The sequence below is a fragment of the Conger conger genome, chromosome 1 (genome assembly GCF_963514075.1).
Source record: "Conger conger chromosome 1, fConCon1.1, whole genome shotgun sequence".
Lineage (NCBI taxonomy): Eukaryota > Metazoa > Chordata > Actinopteri > Anguilliformes > Congridae > Conger > Conger conger.
In genome coordinates this window covers 1030857-1055856 of record NC_083760.1, presented here as the reverse complement: position 1 = coordinate 1055856, position 25000 = coordinate 1030857, and the positions used below count along the sequence as shown (strand labels likewise).

Genomic DNA, 25000 nt, shown 5'->3' with positions numbered 1-25000 from the left:
TGTCATACCTGAAAAAAAAGAATGAATGACTCAGTTTTGGTCGGTTGAGTCCTGCGGACCTGGGGACGCAGTCTGGAGATCAGAGGGGCTCAGGTGGTGAGAGCCGTCGTCTGGCTGTCGGAGGGTTGCCGGTTCGATCCCGCCCTGAGTGTGCCGAAGTGTTCCTGAGCAAGACGCCTCATTTCTGATGCCTTGCGTCGCAGCCTATTGTCATTGGTGTGTGTGTGTGAATGAGTGGCGTTGTAAAGTGTAAAAGTGTAAAGTGTAAAAGTGTAAAGTGTACAGTGTAAAGTGTAAAGTGTAAAGTGCTATTTAAATGCAGTCAATCTACTTTTTTGTTTGTGATCAAATGTTTAAAAAAAAAAAATTCTCAAGCAGAACATTCAACAGTCTTTCTCCCCCCCTTGGTAATGGAAGACAACCCAAATCATAAATGAAAACAACCAAAATCATAACAGAGATTCAACAGCAGCAGCTGCTGAATGCCAGGCATCCAGCTCTCTGTAATGCGCTCCATTAATCAGAGCAATCGATGTCTCCATGTGGATAATTTGGAGAGAGATATTTACCCAGGAGCCCAGGGCAGAGTGGCCTCCATCGCTGGGCGTCACACGCGGTCCGTTTCCCGCCAGGTAGCGGGCGGAGTTCTACGGCCTCCAGGAGTGGCGGGAACCGCCATGGTGACGCGGAGGCCCGGGAGCAGTAATTACTCCACGGATAAGAGAGGGATCCACTCTCCCTCCCTCTCTGGGGGGCCGCCCCACCCCCCACCCCCACCCCCCCGGCTCACAACACGCGGTAATTACCGCTGGATCAGCAGAGCACATCAGGGGAGGCCCACGGGAGCTTCATTATTAATCTGTTACACCCCACCTCTCATTCCAGGGCACAACGTACACTAATCACACCCCGGTGGGGTTACTCCTGCCGATACTGTCTCTTAGCCCTCACACAGCGATCACTGCTCATAGCCTGCAGCCTCGTGGCTAAGGTACAGGACTGGGACCCAGAAGGTTGGTGGTTCAAGCCCCGGTGTAGCCACGATAAGATCTGCACAGCTGTTGGGTCATTGAGCTCCACATCGCTCCAGGGATACCCACTTTGGGATAAAAAGTGTCAGATACAGGTTCATAACAAATGGATACAGTCTGCTGATATCCGAGAGGATGGGCTTGGAGGCGGGAGAGGAGTTTAGCTGGCTCTGCGCTCACCTTACAACAGGTTATCCCAGCAGACGCTTCAAACATTATGCAAATATCAGAAAACGTTTTCCAGGGAACTCATGACTAAAAGTGGGAGGCATTTCCGACAGAGAGAACACGTGAGTCCTGATGGTAGGGAGGACTGGGTAGGATTTCAGTAGTTGTCCCTGCTGGAAAAAAACAACATCTTAAACTGTTTGTAAAACAAGCTACCAGCACTAGCCAGCTCATACCCAGCTCAGCCAGATTATGACCAGCATGACCAACTCAATTTCCAAGCTGGTTATAAACTTGCATAGCTGTATTTTACAGCAGGGATTAGATACATGGGTGAAGTTATTAAGCATCATAAGCTTGTACCCCGGGGTCTGGGTGTTGTATTGGTGTGTTAACCCCTGGGTCTGGGTGTTGTATGGGTGTGTTAACCCCGGGGTCTGGGTGTTGTATTGGTGTGTTAACCCCGGGGTCTGGGTGTTGTATTGGTGTGTTAACCCCGGGGTCTGGGTGTTGTATGGGTGTGTTAACCCCGGGGTCTGGGTGTTGTATTGGTGTGTTAACCCCTGGGTCTGGCTGTTGTATTGGTGTGTTAACCCCGGGGTCTGGGTGTTGTATGGGTGTGTTAACCCCGGGGTCTGGGTGTTGTATGGGTGTGTTAACCCCTGGGGCCACGCATAGGGTCAGGCCCAGGGAGAGTAGCTGCCGGCAGTACTGATGTTACTCTAACACAACCTCCTCAGTAATGCTGAGTCAGTGTGTGTTTGGGTGCCCTACAGCTCCATCTGTCTGCTGGTGAGTGTGTGTGTGAGTGTGTGTGTGTGTGTGTGTGTGTGTGTGTGTGTGTGTGTGTGTGAGTGAGTGAGTGTGTGTGTGTGTGTGTGTGTGTGTGTGAGTGAGTGAGTGAGTGTGTGTGTGTGTGTGTGAGTGAGTGTGTGTGTGTGTGTGTGAGTGAGTGTGTGTGTGTGTGTGTGTGAGTGAGTGAGTGTGTGTGTGTGTGTGTGTGTGTGTGAGTGAGTGAGTGAGTGTGTGTGTGTGAGTGAGTGTGTGTGTGTGTGTGTGTGTGAGTGAGTGAGTGAGTGTGTGTGTGTGTGTGTGTGTGTGTGAGTGAGTGAGTGAGTGTGTGTGTGTGTGTGTGTGTGTGTGAGTGAGTGTGTGTGTGTGTGTGTGAGTGAGTGTGTGTGTGTGTGTGTGAGTGAGTGTGTGTGTGTGAGTGAGTGTGTGTGTGTGTGTGGCTTCCCCCTTGTTCTTTGTTTAATGAGACCATTGGATGGTGAGAGTGAGTGAAAGAGAGAGAGGGTGAGAGAAAGAGAGCGAGTGGGTGTGAGTAAGCAGAATGAAACAAGGGGAAGAGATAGAGGGAGGTCTGAGGATGAGAAGGAAAAGAAGGGAAGAAAGAGGGAGAGAGGGAGCGAAACAGCTGCCCCCCACATCACCCACAATGCAACGGTGCTTCCCAAAACAGCCCCACACAACAGCTACATTATAATCATCACCATTATCATAATCATCATCAATATCTGCATAATCATCGCCATCACCGTAAACATAATCACCATCTTCATGCTCATCATCATCATCATCATCACAGTTGTTTGTCAGTGGAACTGCTCATGGACTCCCCCCAGACCCACTGCCCCAGGGAGCCCCATTCTTACTGCAGCCAAACTCCCAAAATCTGCAGAAGTTATGCCATAATTCTCCCAAAATATTCTTTTTTGTGATCAAATGTTTACTGCTTTTAATTAAATTATATAGACTCCAATGATATCACCTGCTGTTCTATAGCACAGAATCCTATGTCATATAGCATATTACAGAATGTAAAATAATGTGAATATGGTATTTATTCTTCATGGCATCCATCAACATTTCTGACCTATCATGGATTTAAGAGTCAAATTACATTACTATACACTGTAGAGCTGAACCAGGCTGGCTCATTATAGCCCTTTCCCCCTGTAGAGCTGAACCAGGCTGGCTCATTATAGCCCTTTCCCACTGTAGAGCTGAACCAGGCTGGCTCATTATAGCCCTTTCCCACTGTAGAGCTGAACCAGGCTGGGTCATTATAGCCCTTTCCCACTGTAGAGCTGAACCAGGCTGGCTCATTATAGCCCCATGTATTGAGTCCGGTTTATGTTAACATCATGTTGTTCTGTGGACATTGTTACAAGACTGATTGGCTGATTTTGTTATCATCATTAACAGATATGATTTAATTTCATGGCCATCGTTGAAGCCCATCTGCGTTTTATGAATTATCATCTTTTTTTTCCCCTACAAGGCATCTGTGATCTTTGTTTGTGACACAAATAAATTTGATTGGAGCAATGCGTTGACCAATTATCTGGAGTGTGTGTTTACAGCCCAAATCACTTTATAAAATCACCAGATGCATAAACCGCAAAGCAGTGGAAATACAGCAGAGGCTTTGTTGGACTGTTGGGTCCCGTCAGTCATGGAAAAGCAGATGAAACACGGGGCTCATTCCAGGCACTTATTCTCTTCCCTGCTCTTTTCTCTCCTCCAAGCTCCACCCATCCAGAGGCTAGAAAAGAAGTGAAGATGGGGAAATCTAAAATGTGAATTACGAGTGAGTCAAGGCAGCCGCTTTCATTCAGTCATTGAACGTGCGCTGTGCTGTAAATACATGGAAACCTTATTGCCAAGTAGCCTAAATTGAGTTAATTTTTAATTTTGCCTGATTTACTTTTTATTAAATTTGTAGGCTGGAATGCCTCGCGGCAACAATTGTGTTTAAATGTATACTGCTTCCGCCTTTGGCAAGCTACTTAGAAGGGGGCGGCAAGCGACTGGTAGCATGAGACCCATGGTGTAGGACAACGACTTTTCATTGGCAACAGTATTAAACCAACCAACAATATAAAATATTAAGAACAGCTCTTTTATTTAATTGAGTTAAATGGAAGCAATGTCTTCTAGTGCTCATGGGCTGATAGCCCTACTGGTAGGCAATATTACCCCGGCTTGTATTTGGGGGCCGGCCTTTATTTGTCCGAATCGACCACGCCCCCGGCTATTATCCGAGGCCCGGCTTCAAATAGAATCCCGGACACAATTTGAGGATTTACTGGAGGCAACAGTCCTTGCTCTGTCAGATGCAGATGTGGCGAACGGGGAGAGGTGGATCCGCAGGTCGTTCGTTTAACTCAATCGAATTCCAGGTGAGGAGCAGGAAAAAGCAAAAGGAGAGAAGAGAGTGACTGGAATGATCCATCTCTGTTCCCCCCAGTTTATCCTCCGCCCGTCTGGAGCCCTTCCGCCATCTTCCACTGGCGCTGCAATCAGAGTTAATTAGCAGAGCTGCCGCTCGTTAAGCAGTCTCGACGCGCGGGTGAGACCGGGCCACGCCCGGTCAGGCTAAACAGGGTCAGGAGCGCAGATTTAAACAGACCTGAGCAGTCGAGCCCAGATCTGGCGACAACAGCGGGCTGAGAGATTGATAGCGGAGTCCTGCACAGTAAATACTGATGCAAACCGAGGGCTGACACCAGCGTCTCTCTGCCGGGGCCACTGAGATAAGGGCCCCAAACGCACTGAGAATAATCAACAGCGCGCAACACTGTCGCTAAGATAGCGCAGTGAAAACAACACCTTCTGCAAAACAGCAGTGAACGCCCCCTGATCAGATATACGTCCCATTACTTCTCAACGCTGATTTAATGATACATTTGTTTAATGTGATCATTTTGGGAGGTCGGGTCTGAGTGAGGGAGACAGGGGAAAAGGTTTTGCAGGACGCAAATTTAGCTGGATTTTTAAGGACTACGGTGGTGGAGCTCACTCCAGCTGTTTCACCTGGAAGACTTCCCACGCACACACACACACACATACACTCAGTCAAACCCAAATGCATGATGGGTAAATTGTAAAAGAAAAAAATAAATGTCTTTCTTCTATTGCAGGCGTTTCTGAACACACCCAAGGCATACTTTCCAGGAACAGCACAGCAAGTTTAACCAGAATGACATCACTGGAGGTTAACGGGAGTGACCTCCACAGACAGGTCATGGGGGAGGGGCTAAAGAACAGTCATCAGGAGGAGGCTGTTCCTGTCTGTGTTTCAGAATGCTGACTGTGTGAATCTCTCCAACCATGGACCGGAACTGTAGAGGAATTATTGCCAACTCATCTCAAATTTTTATAGTTCAATATATTTTTTTAATTAAATTGCTTAATTGTTCTAATCATGATGAGTAAAACAATCATCACCAAATTGAGGTAGAATCATGGTTGATTATATTGTTGTAGGAGTAATGTCGTGCCTGTGTGTGGTTATGTCAAAGGTTTTCTGAATCTGAATCTGAATCTGCCGGAGGACACAGCAGCCAAGGCCTCAGGTCATGCTGGGAAGGTTCACCCTGGGAGAACAGACACCTGTGTCCCCCAGGGCTCCGCCCACACGCAGGGCTCCGCCCACACCCGGGGCTCCGCCCACACCCGGGGCTCCGCCCACACCCGGGGCTCCGCCCACACCCGGGGTTCAGAACTGGTCAGGCTGCATCTCTTATACACACAAACGCACGTGCATACACATAAGCATGCACACACACTCTCTAATACATACAAATACACACAAACTCACACACACTCTTATACACACAAACACACTTATACATACATACATATACACAGAAACACACACTCTCATACACACACTCTAATAGATATAGACACATACACACACACTTATATACACACACACTTATACATACACTCTTATACACACACACTCTCATACATACACTCTGATAGACAGACACTCACACTCACACTCACACTCACACTCACACTCACACTCACACTCACACTCACACTCACACTCACACTCACACTCACACACACACACACACACACACACACACACACACACACTCACACACACACTCACACTCACACTCACACTCACACTCACACTCACACTCACACTCACACTCACACTCACACACACTCACACTCACACTCACACTCACACTCACACTCACACACACACACACACACACACACACACACACTCACACACACACACACACACACACTCACACTCACACTCACACTCACACTCACACACACACACACACACCAGCTTCATGTAGGGCAGCATACTGATATCTGATGCATAGGGCAGGGCCCCAGCCTGCCAGCCAGAGCTGCAGGAAGAGCAGCAGCACCACCTACAGGACAGACTCAGAACTACAACTCCACACCAGGAACCAACTCCACAGAGAATAAAATCACACCACACGTTCACAGAAGGAGTATGTTTATTAGCCTTGAAAAACAGAAGTACTGGATTTAGTCCTCAGGATTTTGACACCATGAAAAATGGAAATGCACTTGGACGTACAATCAAATAATCGAGGATCCTTCAGTCGATCGTGACTTTGTACAAAAACAACAAGAGAAGGCACTTTGTGCAGAGATCCGGTTAAGACCTCACGCTTTGCACCAGTGTACAAAGGCACTTTTTGACTCTTACTGTTTACAATACTTCAATAGCCGCTCAATTCAATTGATGCTGACAATACTAATTACCACTGAACTCATGCTTATTGTTAAATATCTTCAGAACAGAATACTAGCTCAGCTCATAGCCGACATGCTAACTTTACATATTGTTTCTAACTGACGGTCGATTAATACAGCATAATTCTCCCAGCCCAGGGCCTGGGCAGAACCAATGTGCATTCACAGGACGAAATGACCATTCACAAAACCCAAGAGCAAGACCTCCTGACCAGTCACTACACTGTAGAACTACCGTTATTTCACAGAGCTTGGTCAAGATGCTATACTTTACATACTGAAGTAAATGTAAGATACAATCTCTATGCACTAAACCACAAACGGAGAATGAGAGTGACATTTTAGACCATGATTTTGTGAATGTCCTTCCTACACTTTGTTGTACGTCGCTCTGGATAAGAGCGTCTGCTAAATGCCTGTAATGTAATGTAATGTAATGTACACCAGTCACCTCCTACTCCCCAGTCAGGCCCCTAAAGGACCCAGGACCCCTCTTAATCAACAGGGCCACGTGCTCAGTGAAGGACAAGGTTACCATAAAAAAGTCATTAAAAAGAAAACTCCAAATGTAAAAAAAACAAAAAACAAGTAAGATTTCAAAGCATACTTTCACTTCGTGAACATTCAAAACCCCATATTCCTAAAAGTACCTTCATGTTGAGATGCTGAATGAAGTTTGCATGTCGTCACCGTGTTGCTGGAGGGCAGTCACACAGACAATAACGCTTCGCAGAACGCCGGAGCGACGTTCCCGCAGCACCGCACCGTTGTGAGAACGCTAGATTGTGCTTTACAGCCCTCTAAGTGCACACCTGTAGCCCCAGCAGGTGCAGAGCACCATGGGAGATGTAGTATGTGGTCCCCCATATACTGAAAGGGGAGCTGGGAGATTCTCAGGTGAGGGGAGAGAGGCAGAGGTGAGACCTGGGCGAGGGCAGTTTACCCTGCAGTCAAGAGCGGCCTCTCTATTGCCATGGCAGCACGGGGGCGTGGCCTGTTGTCAGGGCTGAAATAGCAACCGGCCTTATCTCCCCAAAACACTGCTGCTCATGGGCTCCCCTCTAGCCCTCCTCCAGACCAGCAGCAGCGTGCGTTCAGCTCAGCGATAACCCACAACTGACCCTTAACCAGGCAAGAGAACCAATCAGAAATGGCGAGGGTTACCGTGGAGATTTCCTGATTTAAGGTGTTCCTGTCACTGCTCCAGCAGTAAGGTTCCTGTAGGTTTTGCATACGGACCTAAGCGGAGACGTTCCGGCGGATTTAACTGCTCTCAGTGCATAAAGGTTTTTGGCAGCGCTTGATTCCTGTGTGTAAAACATGAAGTATTTACAATAACTGAATACAATAATTAAGTTTCTTATTGAGTGTGAAACCTATGCTGTTCCGTGGTCACACGTGTCACAAATACACGCCTGCTCTCTCTAAAAGCGAAAACACGTCAAGGACATGGAGACCGCTCCGTGCCACACGCCAGCGGCCCGAAGGCCACAACAACGAAACATCAACAGAGGAGAGGCGTTCGGCCAAAATAAACAAGGGCAGGGTTTCATCCACTGCCCCCACACACAGACACACAGACACACACACAGACACACACAGACACACACAGACACACACAGACACACACACACACACACACACACACACACACACACAGACACACAGACACACAGACACACAGACACACAGACACACAGACACACACACAGACACACAGACACACAGACACACAGACACACACACAGTCAGTACCCTGTTCTAGAGGGATTTGGGTGAGGAGGTGGGTAGTTATTGAGTAGGGGGGTAGGGGTATTGGGTAGGGGGGTAGGGGTAATTGGGTAGAGGGTATAGGAGGGAGAGGTGTATTGGGGTATAGGTATTGGGGGGTATAGGGACGCTCAGCTGAAGTCGCGGTTGGTCAGGATCAGCGGGGCCACCAGGGTCCAGAGGTACAGGCCCAGACCCAGCCAGCTGGAGCTGATCTTCACCCAGACGGCCGGCATCCGGCTCAACATGGCCTGGGTGGAGGAGTCCGGTCTGGGGAGGGAGAGAGAGGGACATCCTGATTGAGCCCAGTCTGCTCTCAGGTCTCCACTGTTACCCTCTAGGGTACGGAGCTGCCCAAGTATCATGGTGAGCAACCGATAGAGCGAGGCCAGAAACAGGCAGGGAGGGGGGGGTATAGAGTGGGGGTATAGAGTGGGGGGGTATAGAGTGGGGTGGTATAGAGTGGGGGTATAGAGTGGGGTGGTATAGAGTGGGGGTATAGAGTGGGGGGGTATAGAGTGGGGGTATAGAGTGGGGTGGTATAGAGTGGGGGTATAGAGTGGGGGGGTATAGAGTGGGGGGGTATAGAGTGGGGTGGTATAGAGTGGGGGTATAGAGTGGGGGGGTATAGAGTGGGGGTATAGAGTGGGGGGGTATAGAGTGGGGTGGTATAGAGTGGGGGGTATAGAATGGGGTGGCATAGAATGGGGTGGTATAGAGTGGGGGGTATAGAATGGGGTGGGACAGCATGGGGGTATAGAATGGGGGGGTATAGCATGGGGGTATAGAATGGAGGTATAGACTGGGTGGTATAGCATGGGGGTATAGAGTGGGGTGGTACAGAATGGGGTATAGAATGGGGGTATAGAGTGGGGTGGTATAGAATGGGGTATAGAATGGGGTGTACTCACTGGTACCAGTTGGTGAGGGTCATCATGATGTAGAGTGACGCCAGGCACAGGCAGAAGTGGAAGAAGCTGTAGCTGTAGGACACGGCCTCCTCCTCGTTATCCACCGCCCGCCGAAACCCGTCCTCCCCCACCTCTCCGCCCGGCACCCCGCCACTCCCCTCCTCCGTCTGCATCAGCTTGTTCACCTGCGTGTTATTGGACGAGCGAATACTGGGGGCGGGACAGGAGGGAGGGGTTAGTCTGGAGCCCCACTACTGTACTAACTCTAAAACTCATATGAATAGACCCCCGGAGGTCTACAGCTGAACTACATTCATATCTCCTGACCTCTACAGGACTGTAGGGGAACTACATTCGTATACACTGACACACCCCCCCACAGGACTATAGGTAGAGTACATTCATATGTACCGACCTCTGCAGGTCTAAAGCTGAACTACATCCATATGAACTAACCCCCACAGGTCTACAGGTGACCTGTATCAGGTGCAGTGGCTGAGGTGGGGCTCACCTGGCGTAGAGGGTGCAGAAGAGGAAGATGACCAATCCCACAATGCCCTGCGCGTCCCACCACTGAACCTGCCCCGGAGCGGGGGTGGGGGAGGGGGGGGCCGAGGTGGTGTTGGTGACCAGACTGAGCAGGCTGGGGTTACACTTCCGGTCTGAGGAAGAGGAGCAGGGAGAGGAAGAGGAGGGACATTGAGAGCTTTAAACACCACCCCTGTCAGTCGGGCACTGGTGTAACTCTAGCAGGGTGTAGTAAGGTGTAGTAGGGTGTTGCCACTTGTATTTAAGTGTACTCTGGGTGTAGCGAGGGCATACGTGGATGTGGTACGGGTGTAGTTGGGGTGTAGTTGGGGTACACTGAGGTGTAGTTAGGCTGTACCTAGGATATAGTTGGTGTTTATTAAGGTGCATTTGGTGTGTAGTTAGGCTGTATTTAGGGTGTATTTGGTGTGTATTAAGGCATAGTTGGGGTGTAGTTAGGGTGTATTTGGTGTGTATTAAGGCATAGTTGGGGTGTAGTAAGGGTGTATTTGGTGTGCATTAAGACATAGTTGGGGTGTAGTCAGGGTGTATTTGGTGTGTATTAAGGCATAGTTGGGGTGTAGTTAGGGTGGATTTGGTGTGTATTAAAACATAGTTGGGGTGTAGTCAGGGTGGATTTGGTGTGCATTAAGGCATAGTTGGGGTGTAGTTAGGGTGGATTTGGTGTGTATTAAAACATAGTTGGGGTGTAGTCAGGGTGTATTTGGTGTGCATTAAGGCATAGTTGGGGTGTAGTTAGGGTGGATTTGGTGTGTATTAAGGCATAGTTGGGGTGTAGTTAGGGTGGATTTGGTGTGCATTAAGGCATAGTTGGGGTGTAGTTAGGGTGGATTTGGTGTGTATTAAGGCATAGTTGTGGTGTAGTAAGGGTATATTTGGTGTGCATTAAGGCATAGTTGGGGTGTAGTTAGGGTGGATTTGGTGTGTATTAAAACATAGTTGGGGTGTAGTCAGGGTGGATTTGGTGTGTATTATAGTATACAGGACGTAGTTGGGGTGTAGTTGGGGTGTATGTGGTGTGTATTATAGTATACAGGACGTAGTTGGGGTGTAGTTAGGGTGTATGTGGTGTGTATTAGGGTGTAGTTGGGGTGTAGCAGGCGGTGCGGAGACTCACCTGGGTTGTTGGTCATGGCGGACCAGGTGATGTACATGGTGTACAGAGTGATGAGAGACGACTGCAGCAAACCAGACTGGGGCTGGACCTCCTGCAGCAACACACACACACACCGTTATACACACACACACACACACACACACACACCGTTATACACACACACACACACACACACACACACACACACCATTATACACACACACACACACACACCGTTATACACACACACACACACACACACCGTTATACACACACACACACACACACACACACACCGTTATACACACACACACACACACACACACCGTTATACACACAAACTGTTATAAACACACACACACACACACACACACACACCGTTATACACACAAACTGTTATAAACACACACACACACACACACACACACACACACACCGTTATACACACACACACACACACACACACACACACACACACACACACACCGTTATACACACACACACACACACACACACACACACACACACCGTTATACACACACACACACACACCGTTATACACACACACACACACCATTATACACACACACACACACACACACACACACCGTTATACACACACACACACACACACACACACACACACACCGTTATACACACACACACATACACACACCATTATATACACACACACACACACACACACCGTTATACACACACACACACGCACACACACACACACACCGTTATATACACACACACACACACACACACACACCGTTATACACACACACACACACACACATACAGACACACACACAGTTATACACACACACACTGTTACACACACACTCCCACACATACACCCCGTTACCCAACCACACAAACACACACACACACGCTCAGAGCTGTGCGTACCTGTACTTTGGGCAGGATGGAGATGATGGAGATGATGATGGTGAGGATGAGGTTGACGCTGATGAAGACCTTGTGCTCGGTGCAGTTGTCAGGCTGGGTGTAGTACAGGTAGAACAGCACCACCGCCGTGAACGCCAGAGCGTAGTGCAGGACCGTGAAGGTGAGGAGACCTGAGAAGTACACACATACTGTAACACACTGTTACACACACACTCCCACACATACACCCCGTTACCCAACCACACACACACACACACCATTACACACACACACACACACACACACAGTTACACACACACACACTGTTACACACACACTCCCACACATACACCCCGTTACCCAACCACACACACACACACACCATTACACACACACACACACACACACACACAGTTACACACACACACACTGTTACACACACACTCCCACACATACACCCCGTTACCCAAACACACACACACACACACCATTACACACACACACACAGACACTGTTACACACACACTCCCACACATACACCCCATTACACACACACACACACACACACCATTACACACACACACACACACACACCATTACACACATACACACAGTTACACACACACACACACTGTTACACACACACTCCCACACATACACCCCGTTACCCAACCCCCCACACACACACACACACACATCACACACACTGTTACCCAACCCCACACACACACACACACACACACACACACACACACACACACACACACACACACAGTTACACACACACAGTTAGACACACCGTTTTACACACAGTTACACACACACACACACACTGCACTTTAATGACATTAAAGATAAGACGGTTTCATAAGGGGCGTGGTCCATACCTGCGAACCAGCACCTGCCGTTCCCCTCCTCGGCGTTCTGCACCCAGGCCTGGTTCCAGGAGTGCGCAAAGTCGATGAGGAGGATGAGCTGGATCACAATGAAGATGAAGGACCCGACCACGCCGAAGTAGAACCACACTGTCACCGGGGAAACCAGGAGAGGGTCACCTGACATCGTCAGGGTTCTATCGCTTGCATTTATATTGGTGTGTGAAAGGCTCAAAAAAGCATGCATGGACCAACATTTTTCATTCGATCCATTTCCTGATTCTGTCACATCACTTACTCCCAGCCAATCCCCTGTGTTCAGCAGAACAGCTGGTGTATAGGTGAGTGTGTGGGATCTAAAGGTACAGCTGGTGGACAGGTGAGTGTGTGGGATCTGAAGGTACAGCTGGTGTACAGGTGAGTGTGTGGGATCTAAAGGTACAGCTGGTGGACAGGTGAGTGTGTGGGATCTGAAGGTACAGCTGGTGTACAGGTGAGTGTGTGGGATCTAAAGGTACAGCTGGTGGACAGGTGAGTGTGTGGGATCTGAAGGTACAGCTGGTGTACAGGTGAGTGTGTGGGATCTAAAGGTACAGCTGGTGTACAGGCGAGTGTGTGGGATCTAAAGATTCAACTGCTGTACAGGTGACAGTGTTGGATCTAAAGGTACAGCTGGTGTACAGGTGAGTGTGTGAGATCTAAAGATTCAGCTGGTGTACAGGTGAGTGTGTGGGATCTAAAGGTACAGCTGGTATACAGGCGAGTGTCACCTGTGTGGAAGGTTCCGTCAGGGATGAAGAAGGCTCCCACAGTGATACCAATCAGCACCAGAAACTTAAAGAACCAAAACCTGGAGAACAGAACCACAGGTCTCAAAACACACGCAGCCATGTCCCAGATACACAGAATGGAGCCTGTTCTCAACATGCAGCGTTCATACAGCGTTCTCAGAGCGTTCATACAGCGTTCTCAGAGCGTTCTCAGAGCATTCTCAGAGCGTTCATACAGCGTTCTCAGAGCGTTCATAGAGCGTTCTCAGAGCGTTCATACAGCGTTCTCAGAGCGTTCTCAGAGCGTTCTCAGAGCGTTCATACAGCGTTCTCAGAGCGTTCATACAGCGTTCTCAGAGCGCTGTCAGAGCGTTCATACAGCGTTCTCAGAGCGTTCTCAGAGCGTTCTCAGAGCGTTCATACAGCGTTCTCAGAGCGTTCTCAGAGCGTTCTCAGAGCGTTCATACAGCGTTCTCAGAGCGTTCTCAGAGCGTTCATACAGCGTTCTCAGAGCGTTCATACAGCGTTCTCAGAGCGCTGTCAGAGCGTTCATACAGCGTTCTCAGAGCGTTCATACAGCGTTCTCAGAGCGCTGTCAGAGCGTTCATACAGCGTTCTCAGAGCGTTGTCAGAGCGTTCATACAGCATTGTCAGAGCGTTGTCAGAGCGTTGTCAGAGCGTTGTCAGAGCGTTGTGGGGGCTCACCCGTTCTGCAGCGCTGCACGTGGGTCCCTGCTGGAGCGCACGCGGATCATCAGGGCGGAGAACAGGAAGAAGAAGCAGGCCATGGAGAAGCACAGGCGGTACACAGACTTGTAGCCCACGATGACATCACAGTCCACCTGACTCTCCACCCCAGGGATGGTACTGCCACCCTGACACAGCCCCGGGAGCTGAGAGCGAACACACACACACACACACACACACACACACACACACACACACACACACACAGCTGTTCCAGGCTTACTCAGCACAGTTATCCAGCTAACTCCGTAATCCTGCTTTGTGGGTTTTACTCAGTGCAGTTATCCAGCTAACTCAGTAATCCTGCTTTGTGGGTTTTACTCAGCGCAGTTATGCAGCTAACTCCGTAATCCTGCTTTGTGAAACCAAAAGTCAAGCTACCAAGCACAGTAGCCCTGCTTTGTGGGGTTTACTCAGTGTAGTTACCCAGCTAGCTCAGTAATCCTGCTTTGTGGGGTTTACTCAGTGCAGTTATCCAGCTAACTCAGTCATCCTGCTTTGCGGGTTTTACTCAGTGCAGTTATCCAGCTAACTCAGGAATCCTGCTTTGTGGGTTTTACTCAGCGCAGTTATCCAGCTAGCTCAGTAATCCTGCTTTGTGGGTTTTACTCAGCGCAGTTATCCAGCTAACTCAGTAATCCTGCTTTGTGGGTTTTACTCAGTGCAGTTATCCAGCTAACTCAGTAATCCTGCTTTGTGGGTTTTACTCAGCGCAGTTATGCAGCTAGCTCAGTAATCCTGCTTTGTGGGTTTTACTCAGTGCAGTTATCCAGCTAGCTCAGTAATCCTGCTTTGTGGGTTTACTCAGTGCAGTTATCCAGCTAGCTCAGTAATCCTGCTTTGTGGGTTTTACTCAGCGCAGTTATCCAGCTAACTCAGTAATCCTGCTCTGTGAAAGTCTGCAGGTTCCTGGCAGAGGAGGACGTGCCTTTTTGAGCTGCGTCTCCATGCCCGGCAGGATCATGATGACGGACGCCAGCGTCCCCAGGAGCAGGAAGAAGGAGAAGACGAGGCGCGTGATGGTGGAGTTATTGGAGGAGGGGCAGCAGCCACACAGCAGGCAGGGGGCGGAGCCACACAGGCAGGACGCCTGCGTGACAGACAGACAGACACAGAGAGAGACAGACAGACACAGAGAGAGACATGCAGACAGACAGACACAGAGAGAGACATACAGACAGACAGACACAGAGAGAGACATACAGACAGACAGACACAGAGAGAGACATACAGACACAGAGCGAGACATGCAGACAGACAGACACAGAGAGAGACATACAGACAGACAGACACAGAGAGAGACATACAGACACAGAGCGAGACATGCAGACAGACAGACACAGAGAGAGACATACAGACAGACAGACACAGAGAGAGACATACAGACAGACAGACACACAGACTGTTACTTCACCTTTCGGAACCACAAGCATAAATCTGCATGTTGTAAAAACTGTGTTTGAATCTGCTGAAAATGCCTTTGCTTCGGCAATGCTTCTCGTGTCTATTTCAGGCTAATAATGCACAGACACGATTCCTGAGGTCTAAGAGAGAAAATGTGGGAGGATGGAGAGAGAGAGAGAGAGAGAGAGAGAGAGAGAGAGAGAGAGAGAGAGAGAGAGGAACGAGTGGGAGCGAACACGCACGCACACACACTCACACCCACATACACACACTCTCACACACGCACACACACACACTCACACACACACACACACACACACTCTCACACACGCACACACACACACTCACACACACACACACACTCTCACACACGCACACACACACTCACACTCACATACACACACTCTCACACATGCACACACACACACTCACACTCACATACACACACACACATACTCACACACACACACACACACACACACACACACAGCTCTGGCTCTGTTCATGTACTGCATAGGCAAAGCACAGTTAGGGGGATTAACATTGAAGAATAATGACGTCATCTTCCTGCAACACAAACTGGGGTACAGGGAACAGGGAACAGGGAACCCCCCTCCCCACAAGCAGCAGGAGCCCATGATGTGCAGACTGACGGGTCCTGATTTCTGTCGCCTAAAGCAGCCAAGCTTGACTTCACACTTGAAAGACACATCGCAAACGCTGGCTAGAATCTCAGACAGAGTTCACATCTCCTCGCCGGGATTGCATCTGGGTCTCTCTAGGTGCATTTGACCTACTTCCGTAAATCTTTTCGGAGTATTTTATAGCCGCTTGTTCAGACAATGGCTGTCACTGCAGGGCGTGAATGAAGCAGGTTAAAAGATGGTGTGAAGACTACTGACACAGGGTAGTCACGATAGTCTACCGCTGACGTAATTTAGAAGAGACCACACCCCCATTCCTCATTTTTCTTTTTTTCCCCGACAAACGGTTGCTATGTAACCACCTTCACTTTTTCAGATATGGGCCAACTCCCACCGCAATGACGCCGTTTTCGTGAAGCTCAACCATAGAATGTAGAACACAATACACTGCGTGAAGTAAAAATGAAAATTCCGGTTAGGAATGAGCTGTCAAACGCTTCCATAGCCTGTGTTAGTATGCATTATTGATTCGGAATACGTGTGGGCATTTGGATTCAGATATTGCCGCATAACGGCCTTCTTGTTCCATAAGCCAAAATTTCGTACAACAAGGTATGCGCCAGAAACTTGTTGCAGTCACCAGTAGAATAATCGACTAGGTATAATAAAGGACATTAGCTGGTGCTAATCATAATCTGACCATTCGGCTCACGCTACCCCAGAACGCGCTTTCGGTTCCCCTACAATAAGGAAGTGTTTTCAAAACAGTCCTTTATCTAACGGAATTCACGCATGATAAGACAATGGCTCCAGGGAAGTGTTCATTATAATTGAGGGCTGCTATAAACATCCAACACTAGCATCCACCGCTCGATTCCTGACTGGTCACTTTAGTTGGTTAATAGATGTCAGACATTACATCTGCAGCTAAGTTGGTCTGTTAATGCCATGCAGCATGCTTACTCCAAACAATGAGTCTATGACGGGTGACTGACCCATTTTCAAACCAGGAACTCACTTGGTAAATTATCTTTTATCAAGCACAATAAGACAGCTCGCTCAATTCTGTTTTAGGTTGGTTAAATTGGATAGATTAGCCGTTTCAAAATAAAAAACTTGACATTTCTCTCAGTAGCACGGGTATAGCTAAGTTGCACAACATAGAAGCCAAGATGACGTTTGCGAATCAATCCTGCTCTGCTATATTTATATTTATAGTGAATAGTAGGTTTTGCTATAGCTAAAGGCACTCGTTATCGCAATGTATTAGAGAAAGCATAAACATTAGCCGAACGTTAGCTGTGTAACTGACATTGAACGCAGGTAACTAGTTAGTCTTCGCTCCCGGAACCCAACACGACATTTAAAATGCAAGCAAATATGACACTTACGCAGCTGGCCAAAGAACACAACGCCAGGCAAGCACCCATCTTCTCATTTAAGAAAAAGGCTTCCCTTGAGCTATATTTTTAACGTTAAAGAAAACATATAAAGGCAGAGGTAGCGGGTGCGAAACGTAGCCCTTCCCGTCAAGTTGTGAAATGTAGAATGACGAAAACGCGCAACACCAACATGGCCGCCCAGCATCGGCGTACTCCGGGATCTCACGGCACGGGCACTTTTCCCACAGGAAAAATAATGGGATCATTGGCTCGCCTGCATAGGGACGGATCTGCCACCAGATGGCGCACACAATTGCATTTTCATGATTATGGTCGAAACAAATTTAATTAGTTTATGTATATTTCTCACCAGCACAGTTCGATTTAGGGATTTAATATCTAAGTTGTTTTAGTCGTTTTAAGTTCACCTCTAATCATAGACTCGCACACATACCGCATGTAGAGCAGCGTCTTGATCAAGTATGTTTACGGAGATAAAATGCATTGATAATGCACTGATCAGCAGTTTTTGCTTAATTCATTAACTAATCATGTTCTTCAGTCAAGACCACGGTCAGTACAATCAGGTGTCGTAGTGCTGAGCTAAAACAAAAACCTGCATCCACACCGGCCCTTCTCCGATAGAACTGGACCTCTTATACGAGTAAACCCTACCCTCTGGGACTGCCCACTCCATATTTCTGAAGAGGCTTCCAGAACTTAATAATAACAACTGAGAACGGGTCTTACTACTGCTGCTTTCGATTGAGCCGAAATGTCCTCAAGGCATGAAGGAGTCTGTGAACCAAATCATCCTCCGATAACCTCCTCACGCTGTGTACATGACTGAAATATCCGCTCAAAGCAAACGCTGTAATTGGGTTTGTATGCCTTGTGTGAACATGAAAACGGCACTGAAAAGATAATTTGTCACAGTGTAGACTGGGGACTACACATCAAGAGAAGAATACTGCTGAATACAGTTGTACAAGTATCCTATTAAAAGCATTTATACACACATAATTTGCTTTGTTTGTTAATGCTGATGAATCATGGATTTAAATAAATTCTAAAACCGAATCTGATTTTACAAACATCAGCACAAAACCACTTCAGTGTGTAACTACAAAATATTCAAAAGGATATCGGATTACTGCCAAAGCAATGCAGGAACATACAGTCTTAACTGACTGAAGGAGTCAGCTACTGAAGAACTGTGTCAGTGCTGTGCTGCAAAACTGTGTCAGTGCTGTGTGTAATTACTGTGTCAGTGCTGTGTGTAATTACTGTGTCAGTGCTGTGTGTAATTACTGTGTCAGTGCTGTGTGTAATTACTGTGTCAGTGCTGTGCTTAATTTCTTTGTTAATCTCTGTCTTAAAAGCATTGTTTTATTGTCTGGCTACAATGTTAACTAACTTTTGACTAATTTTGTGGATGAAGGCTTTTGGAGAGAGGGTGTCATGTCGGCAAAGGATTTATTCATGTTTTGTGCTCGTAGTTCTTTGGCTGGCGTGGGGCTCAAGGCGACTGTGAAACTGTTCTGTTACACAGGGGTTTTCTGTGTGAAACTGTTCTGTTACACAGGGGTTTTCTGTGTGAAACTGTTCTGTTACACAGGGGTTTTCTGTGTGAATGGTCTGTTACTCAGGGGTTTTATGTGTGAAACTGTTCTGTTACTCAGGGGTTTTATGTGTGAAACTGTTCTGTTACACAGGGGTTTTCTGTGTGAAACTGTTCTGTTACACAGGGGTTTTCTGTGTGAATGGTCTGTTACTCAGGGGTTTTATGTGTGAAACTGTTCTGTTACTCAGGGGTTTTATGTGCTGAATATGTTCTGTTATTCAGGGGTTTTATGTGCTGAATATGTTCTGTTATTCAGGGGTTTTATGTGCTGAATATGTTCTGTTATTCAGGGGTTTTATGTGCTGAATATGTTCTGTTACTCAGGGGTTGTATGTGTGCACCTGTGCCTAGCGTGTGCTTCTCTCCTTAGCATGTGCATGTGCACAAAGACACTGTCCATTATGAGTCCAATGAGTATGTGTGTGTGTATGTGCATGACTGTGTGCGCGTGTGTCTGTGTATGTGTGTGTATGAGCGTGACTGTGTATGTGTGTGTTTGTGCATGTCTGTGCATGTGTGTGTGAGAGAATGTGTGTGTGTGTGTGTGTGTGTGTGTATGTGCATGACTGTATGTGTGTGAGAATGTGTGTGTGACTGTGTATGGGTCTATATTTGTGTGTGTATGTGTATGTGCATCTGTGGCTGTGTGTGCACGTGTGTGCATCTGTGTATATGTGCGTGTGTCTGTGTTTGACCTGATTTTAGTCTCATAACACACTGTATAGTTTATTGTGCAATCCTGTGCCACAAAGAAGAAAAACATGGCACTTAAACTGGAGTTTGCGATCAATAAATCCGTAAAAGGGCCACAGTACTTTCTCTCTCTGGCGTTTTACTGCCTGTGATACAGTGTTTATGGACTCCCTGCTGTGAGTGCCGCATGTTTGCACACTGCAGTCCGCAGGAATATGCTGAGCGTGTGGCTGTCCTGACACCGCCCAGCGACCCACGTCTCGCCAGCCTGCGACTCTGAATCACTCTGCGACTCTGAATCACTCTGCGACTCTGAATCACTCTGCGACTCTGAATCACTCTGCGACTCTGAATCACTCTGCGACTCTGAATCACTCTGCGACTCTGAATCACTCTGCGACTCTGAATCACTCTGCCCACCAAGAGCGTCACACGCCTTGTGACACGTCCGTTCTGCCCCGTTAACAATGTTAAACTGCAGTGTTCCCGACAAGTGCACCAACAATGAAATAAAATGAATGTCTAGTGCATCTTGCAGAAGGAATCTGCCGTGGTGAGGGTTGAAGACTTTGCCATAGTGTCTGTCTGTCTGTCTGCCTGTCTGTTTGTCTGTCTGTCCACCTGTCTGTCTGTCTGTCTGTCTGTCTGCCTGTCTGTTTGTCTGTCTGTCCACCTGTCTGTCTGTCTGCCTGTCTGTTTGTCTGTCTGTCCACCTGTCTGTCTGCCTGCCTGTCTGTTTGTCTGTTTGTCTGTCTGTCCACCTGTCTGTCTGTCTATCTGTCTGATCCATACTCTTTTCCACAGCAATGTCCATGACTGTCATTGGGAGATTGGGCTTTTTTAGAGCATGTTATGCATCACTGGGATTGCAAAATTTACTGATGGAAACTTTCTATGGGTATAAATGGGTATATACAGGAATTAATGGAAATATATGGGAATTAACGGGAATAAAATGGGAATTGTGTGGATTATTTGAACAGGCTGCATTGACCATGTCATATGCTGATAGAAACATAAAGCTTACTTTACTTGATGAAATGCAGACATATGTGCAAAATCTATTAATAGAAAACAAAATGAACTATTCAATCTTCGGTTGAACTTCAAGAGTGTATTCCCTACATGGAATTATGTTACGGAAAACAATAAAAACAGGAATGTTGAATAACGCATTCTCTCTGATGAGAGGGTGTACTGGGAATACAGAGGGAATTCTCAGTACATGGAATGTTATCTGTGCGTGAGAAGGAGGGAAGCTAAGTGCAGAGTTTGTGTAATGGATTTGACTTCTATTAAATTGAGATATTTTAACCAGAACATGCCACACTAGCTAGAATTAGCCTTCTTTTTATGTGTATTTCGCCCGAATTTTTCACTCGTATGAACTCATATTTAACATTGAAATTGGGCAGACATTCCCGTGGGAATGTTTCCGGGAATTTACCGGGAATATTCAACCCCTTAGTGTAACCCGATGCGTCAGCACCTCTGCTTGCTGTATCAGCGTCGCAATTACCACAGCCGTTTCCTGGAGTTCCACAGTCTCAGTCCACATCAGTCCTGCGATCCCACGGAGTTTGTGTTGTGACTGTAAACCGCACGCATATCAAAGGTCCAGAGTCCGTGAGGTGAGGGACACACTGCAAGTGTTATCAGATTGATTTGGAGCAGCGCGCACCTGAGGTGTGGGGGCAGGGCAGGTGTGGGCAGGTCAGAGCGCCTCCGCAACCTTTGTGTCGCCGAGCGGCGAGTCATCATATCCCGGGAGGTGACTTCCTCAAGGCCAGCGCATTATCATTCTGCGTTATTAATAAGTGACTAGCGCTCAGCTCTCGCGCCTTCTTTACTCAGAGAGTGCTGAGGCCGAGCTAATTCAGGTTGGTGATGTCATATGTGCATGAGAAGGACAGTAGAGAAAAAAACGACCTTGGAATAAACTGCTGAAGCAAAAAAACAAACAAACAAAAAAACAATCTTAGTTTTGAACTTCTGTGGCTGCGTTTCGATACGATTTACAGCTGCTTCATAGCTTTCATGGCAAAATATAAAAGCAGAACCTCTATTATTATTGTTTAGACAACGATACAGCAATCCACAAAATTTGTGCTGATCTATTGTTCCTGAACGTGCATGGTAATTTGACAATGTGAAAGCTCACATTCACACGCCACCTGTTGCAAGCATACCTGTTGATCACCAGTTGAGGAAACGGGAAAGCAAATTGTTGCTGTAACTGATTTAATTCCCGACTGGAGTGCCTTGGCACAAGTCAGTCAGGAAATTAATAGCCCTGCTGGCTGTTATTTGGAGGTGTACCATTCTTATAGGGGTATAAAAACATGACAGGCTACTAACATCACGCACCATGACATATAGTTTACATAATCACAGGAATAGACAAAACGCAACTCTTTGTAGAGGAAGGTTCCACCTAACGGGAGCGCGGGGGCGTCATCTGTCACAAATCTTTCTCTTCTTTACAATTTAAACCTTTTCTAACGTTGTTCACCCGGCACATCCAACACGCATTCTCCCCTGCGCGACCGCGCGTTGGTTCCGTCCCCTGTCCGTCCCCTGTACATACACACTGTTAACGCCACAACTACAGGTCTTCGGTCGTCTTGATCTGAGATGCGTCGGAGCAGGGGATCTGTCCGCTCGGTCGAGTAGCCGGCCCGCCTCCTTCGTCGCTTTTTTTCCCACAGTGCCATGAATACAGGGGAGAGAAAACTCGGGATTCCTTCCTAAGCACCCGTGCGAGTCGATTTATTCACTGGTAAGTCATCTCTTCTCACCCCGTCGCGCTGTGTGTGTCTGTTGCTGAACGTAAATATAAGGACACAGTTTTCTGTGTCTGTACGACATGGAGCGAATGCGTGTTTGGCGATGATAACCAGCGTTCTCATGTATTCAGGAGTACAGGCAAGTCAATGCACTCATATATTTACAAAGAGCATTGGGTGTCACTAACCTTTGGCATTGCTATAGTTTACATGGAAACGGCTCTTATTTGGACTTAATGAAGACGCATTTAAAATGTCTACTGACAGCGCAATAATTGCTGCCAGCACAGGCACACAAACTCTCTCTCTCTCTCTCTCTCTCTCTCTCTCTCTCTCTCTCTCTCTCTCTCTCTCTCTCTCTCTCTCTCTCTCTCTCTCTCTCTCCATACGTATATGCGCATTCATGTAGTACATGTTGCGATGCTGCTTGAGGACAGCACCCATGGTTTTCTCTGACTGAAGGGTAAAGACGTGGATGTTTAACAGTGACAGCGCAGCAGCATTTTATATTCACCAGAACGCACGTTCACGTTTGCGCAACTGCCGTTAGGTTTAATACCCGCGTTTCTGTCGGACTGAACACTGAGATGTCTCAGGCAGTTTTGAGACTGGCAGCAAGTGAAACACTTTCTGACATCAGTCCCTGGAGGCTCTGTGTGTGCAGGCATAAGTTATTGCAACATGCTCCTCAGACGTGTGTGTGCGCGCGGGCGTGTGTGTGTATGTGTGTATGTGTGTGTGTGTGTGTGTGTGTGTGTGTGTATGTGTATGTGTGTGTGTGTGAGTGAGTGAGTGTGTGTGTGTGTGTGTGTGTGTGTGTGTGTGTGTGTGTATGTGTGTGTGTGTGTGTGTGTGCGCGCGGGCGTGTGTGTGTGTGTGTGTGTGTATGTGTGTGTGTGTGTGTGTGTGTGCGCGGGCGTGTGTGTGTGTGTGTGTGTGTGTGTGTGTGTGTGAATCCACCCTCGGGGAGACCAAGGCCAATCACTAAATCAGATACCGGGAGAGATACGATGCTTCTCCGCTAACATCCCTTTTAAGATGAGACGGAGATTACACCGGGGCACAACACGTGATTTTTTTATTTCAGAGATGCTAAGAAACACAAGCGAGATGGTCATAGCATTAAAGAGGGGATAACAGTGGAAGGCATACTTTGAGATTCCCAAAAACTTCCCCAGGCCTGAGACTGCTTTGTGCTCCACATTCTCCCGTGCAGTTTAAAGATCCCATCAGTCCTGCTGCTCCCAGTGCTCAGAGGAGCTGAGGCTCTTACCGCACGGCCCTCTGGGAACTGTGATGGATGGTGCTGATCAGGGAAGTCCATTATGGAGTCTCGAGTTCCTGCACAATTTCCCAAAGGACCCTGCCCTCTCCCTCCGCACATTCCCATACGAGACAGCCGGCTCGGAAACTCTCGACCCAAAGGCCAGCGCTGGTCCCACCTGCTGTTCTCCTGTCGCCCAGCCTGGGGCCTCTCTTATATAACCCTGCTTCTGATTGGCCTTTATCCAACAGCGCAACCAATGACAGGCAGCGTGTCATCTTTCAGCTGTGTCACCCCCCCAACCCCAAATCACCCTCCTGCACTCTCAGAAGAAATGGTTCCGAAAGGAACCCTGTGATTCCATAGAAGAACCCTTGCTCAAGAGTTGGGCGAAAGGGTTCATTGTATTTCACACTTCAAACCGATGATAGAGGGTCCCTTAAAGAACAAAAAGTGGTTCCTGGAGACAAGCCACAGAACCCTTTCTCCCAGAACTGTTTTAAGTTGAAATAGTACTGTATAGATCCACGTACAGTGTTTAGTGTCTTTAAATAGCTCATGTTGTGGGAAATAGTTTGGTGTCATTGGTGGTGTAGTTCACTGGTTGCTGAATATATGTCCTGTAGAAATAAACCACAGGTAATGCAAGTTACCTCTGAGTCAGCATTCCGCTGCACTACAAAGATGAACCAGATTTGTTAGACGTGCAGAGATAACATCAGCAGGACCATTGTTGTTACCCCTGCCTTGTGACTCCTTATTCGATCACGTGTCGTTTTCCTGTAAACCCTGGGTATATACCGCCAATCACCTATAGCCATTCATATTACACATTTCCACAT

General features: G+C 47.7%; 2 protein-coding genes across 2 annotated transcripts in view; one reads left to right on the top strand and one right to left on the bottom strand.

Moving 5' to 3' along the window:
- Positions 1-6466: 6466 nt before the first annotated feature.
- serinc2l (serine incorporator 2, like) lies at positions 6467-17978 on the bottom strand. The gene is made up of 10 exons (XM_061237841.1): positions 17801-17978; positions 15290-15451; positions 14320-14507; positions 13615-13694; positions 12857-12994; positions 11991-12160; positions 11094-11184; positions 9939-10089; positions 9428-9637; positions 6467-8786 (listed from the first exon to the last, which is right to left on the bottom strand). The coding sequence occupies exons 1-10, from the start codon at positions 17837-17839 to the stop codon at positions 8648-8650; spliced, it is 1368 nt and encodes a 455-aa protein (XP_061093825.1). The 5' UTR covers positions 17840-17978; the 3' UTR covers positions 6467-8647.
- Positions 17979-22719: 4741 nt separating this feature from the next.
- LOC133108805 (cAMP-dependent protein kinase inhibitor alpha-like) overlaps positions 22720-25000 on the top strand; it is a 23788-nt gene continuing 21507 nt past the window's right edge. Inside the window, exon 1 of the mRNA XM_061218511.1 lies at positions 22720-22887. The gene's annotated coding sequence lies outside the window, so the exon portion shown is untranslated. The remainder of the gene's footprint in view (positions 22888-25000) is intronic.

Coding starts and splice junctions, on each gene's coding strand:
- serinc2l (XM_061237841.1), bottom strand. CDS start 17,839: ATGGGTGCTTGCCTGGCGTTGTGTTCTTTGGCCAGCTGC. Junction 12,995..13,614: donor TGACGGAACCTTCCACACAG/GTGACACTCGCC, acceptor CCCCGGTGACAG/TGTGGTTCTACTTCGGCGTG. Junction 8,787..9,427: donor ACCCTCACCAACTGGTACCA/GTGAGTACACCC, acceptor CTCCCTCCCCAG/ACCGGACTCCTCCACCCAGG.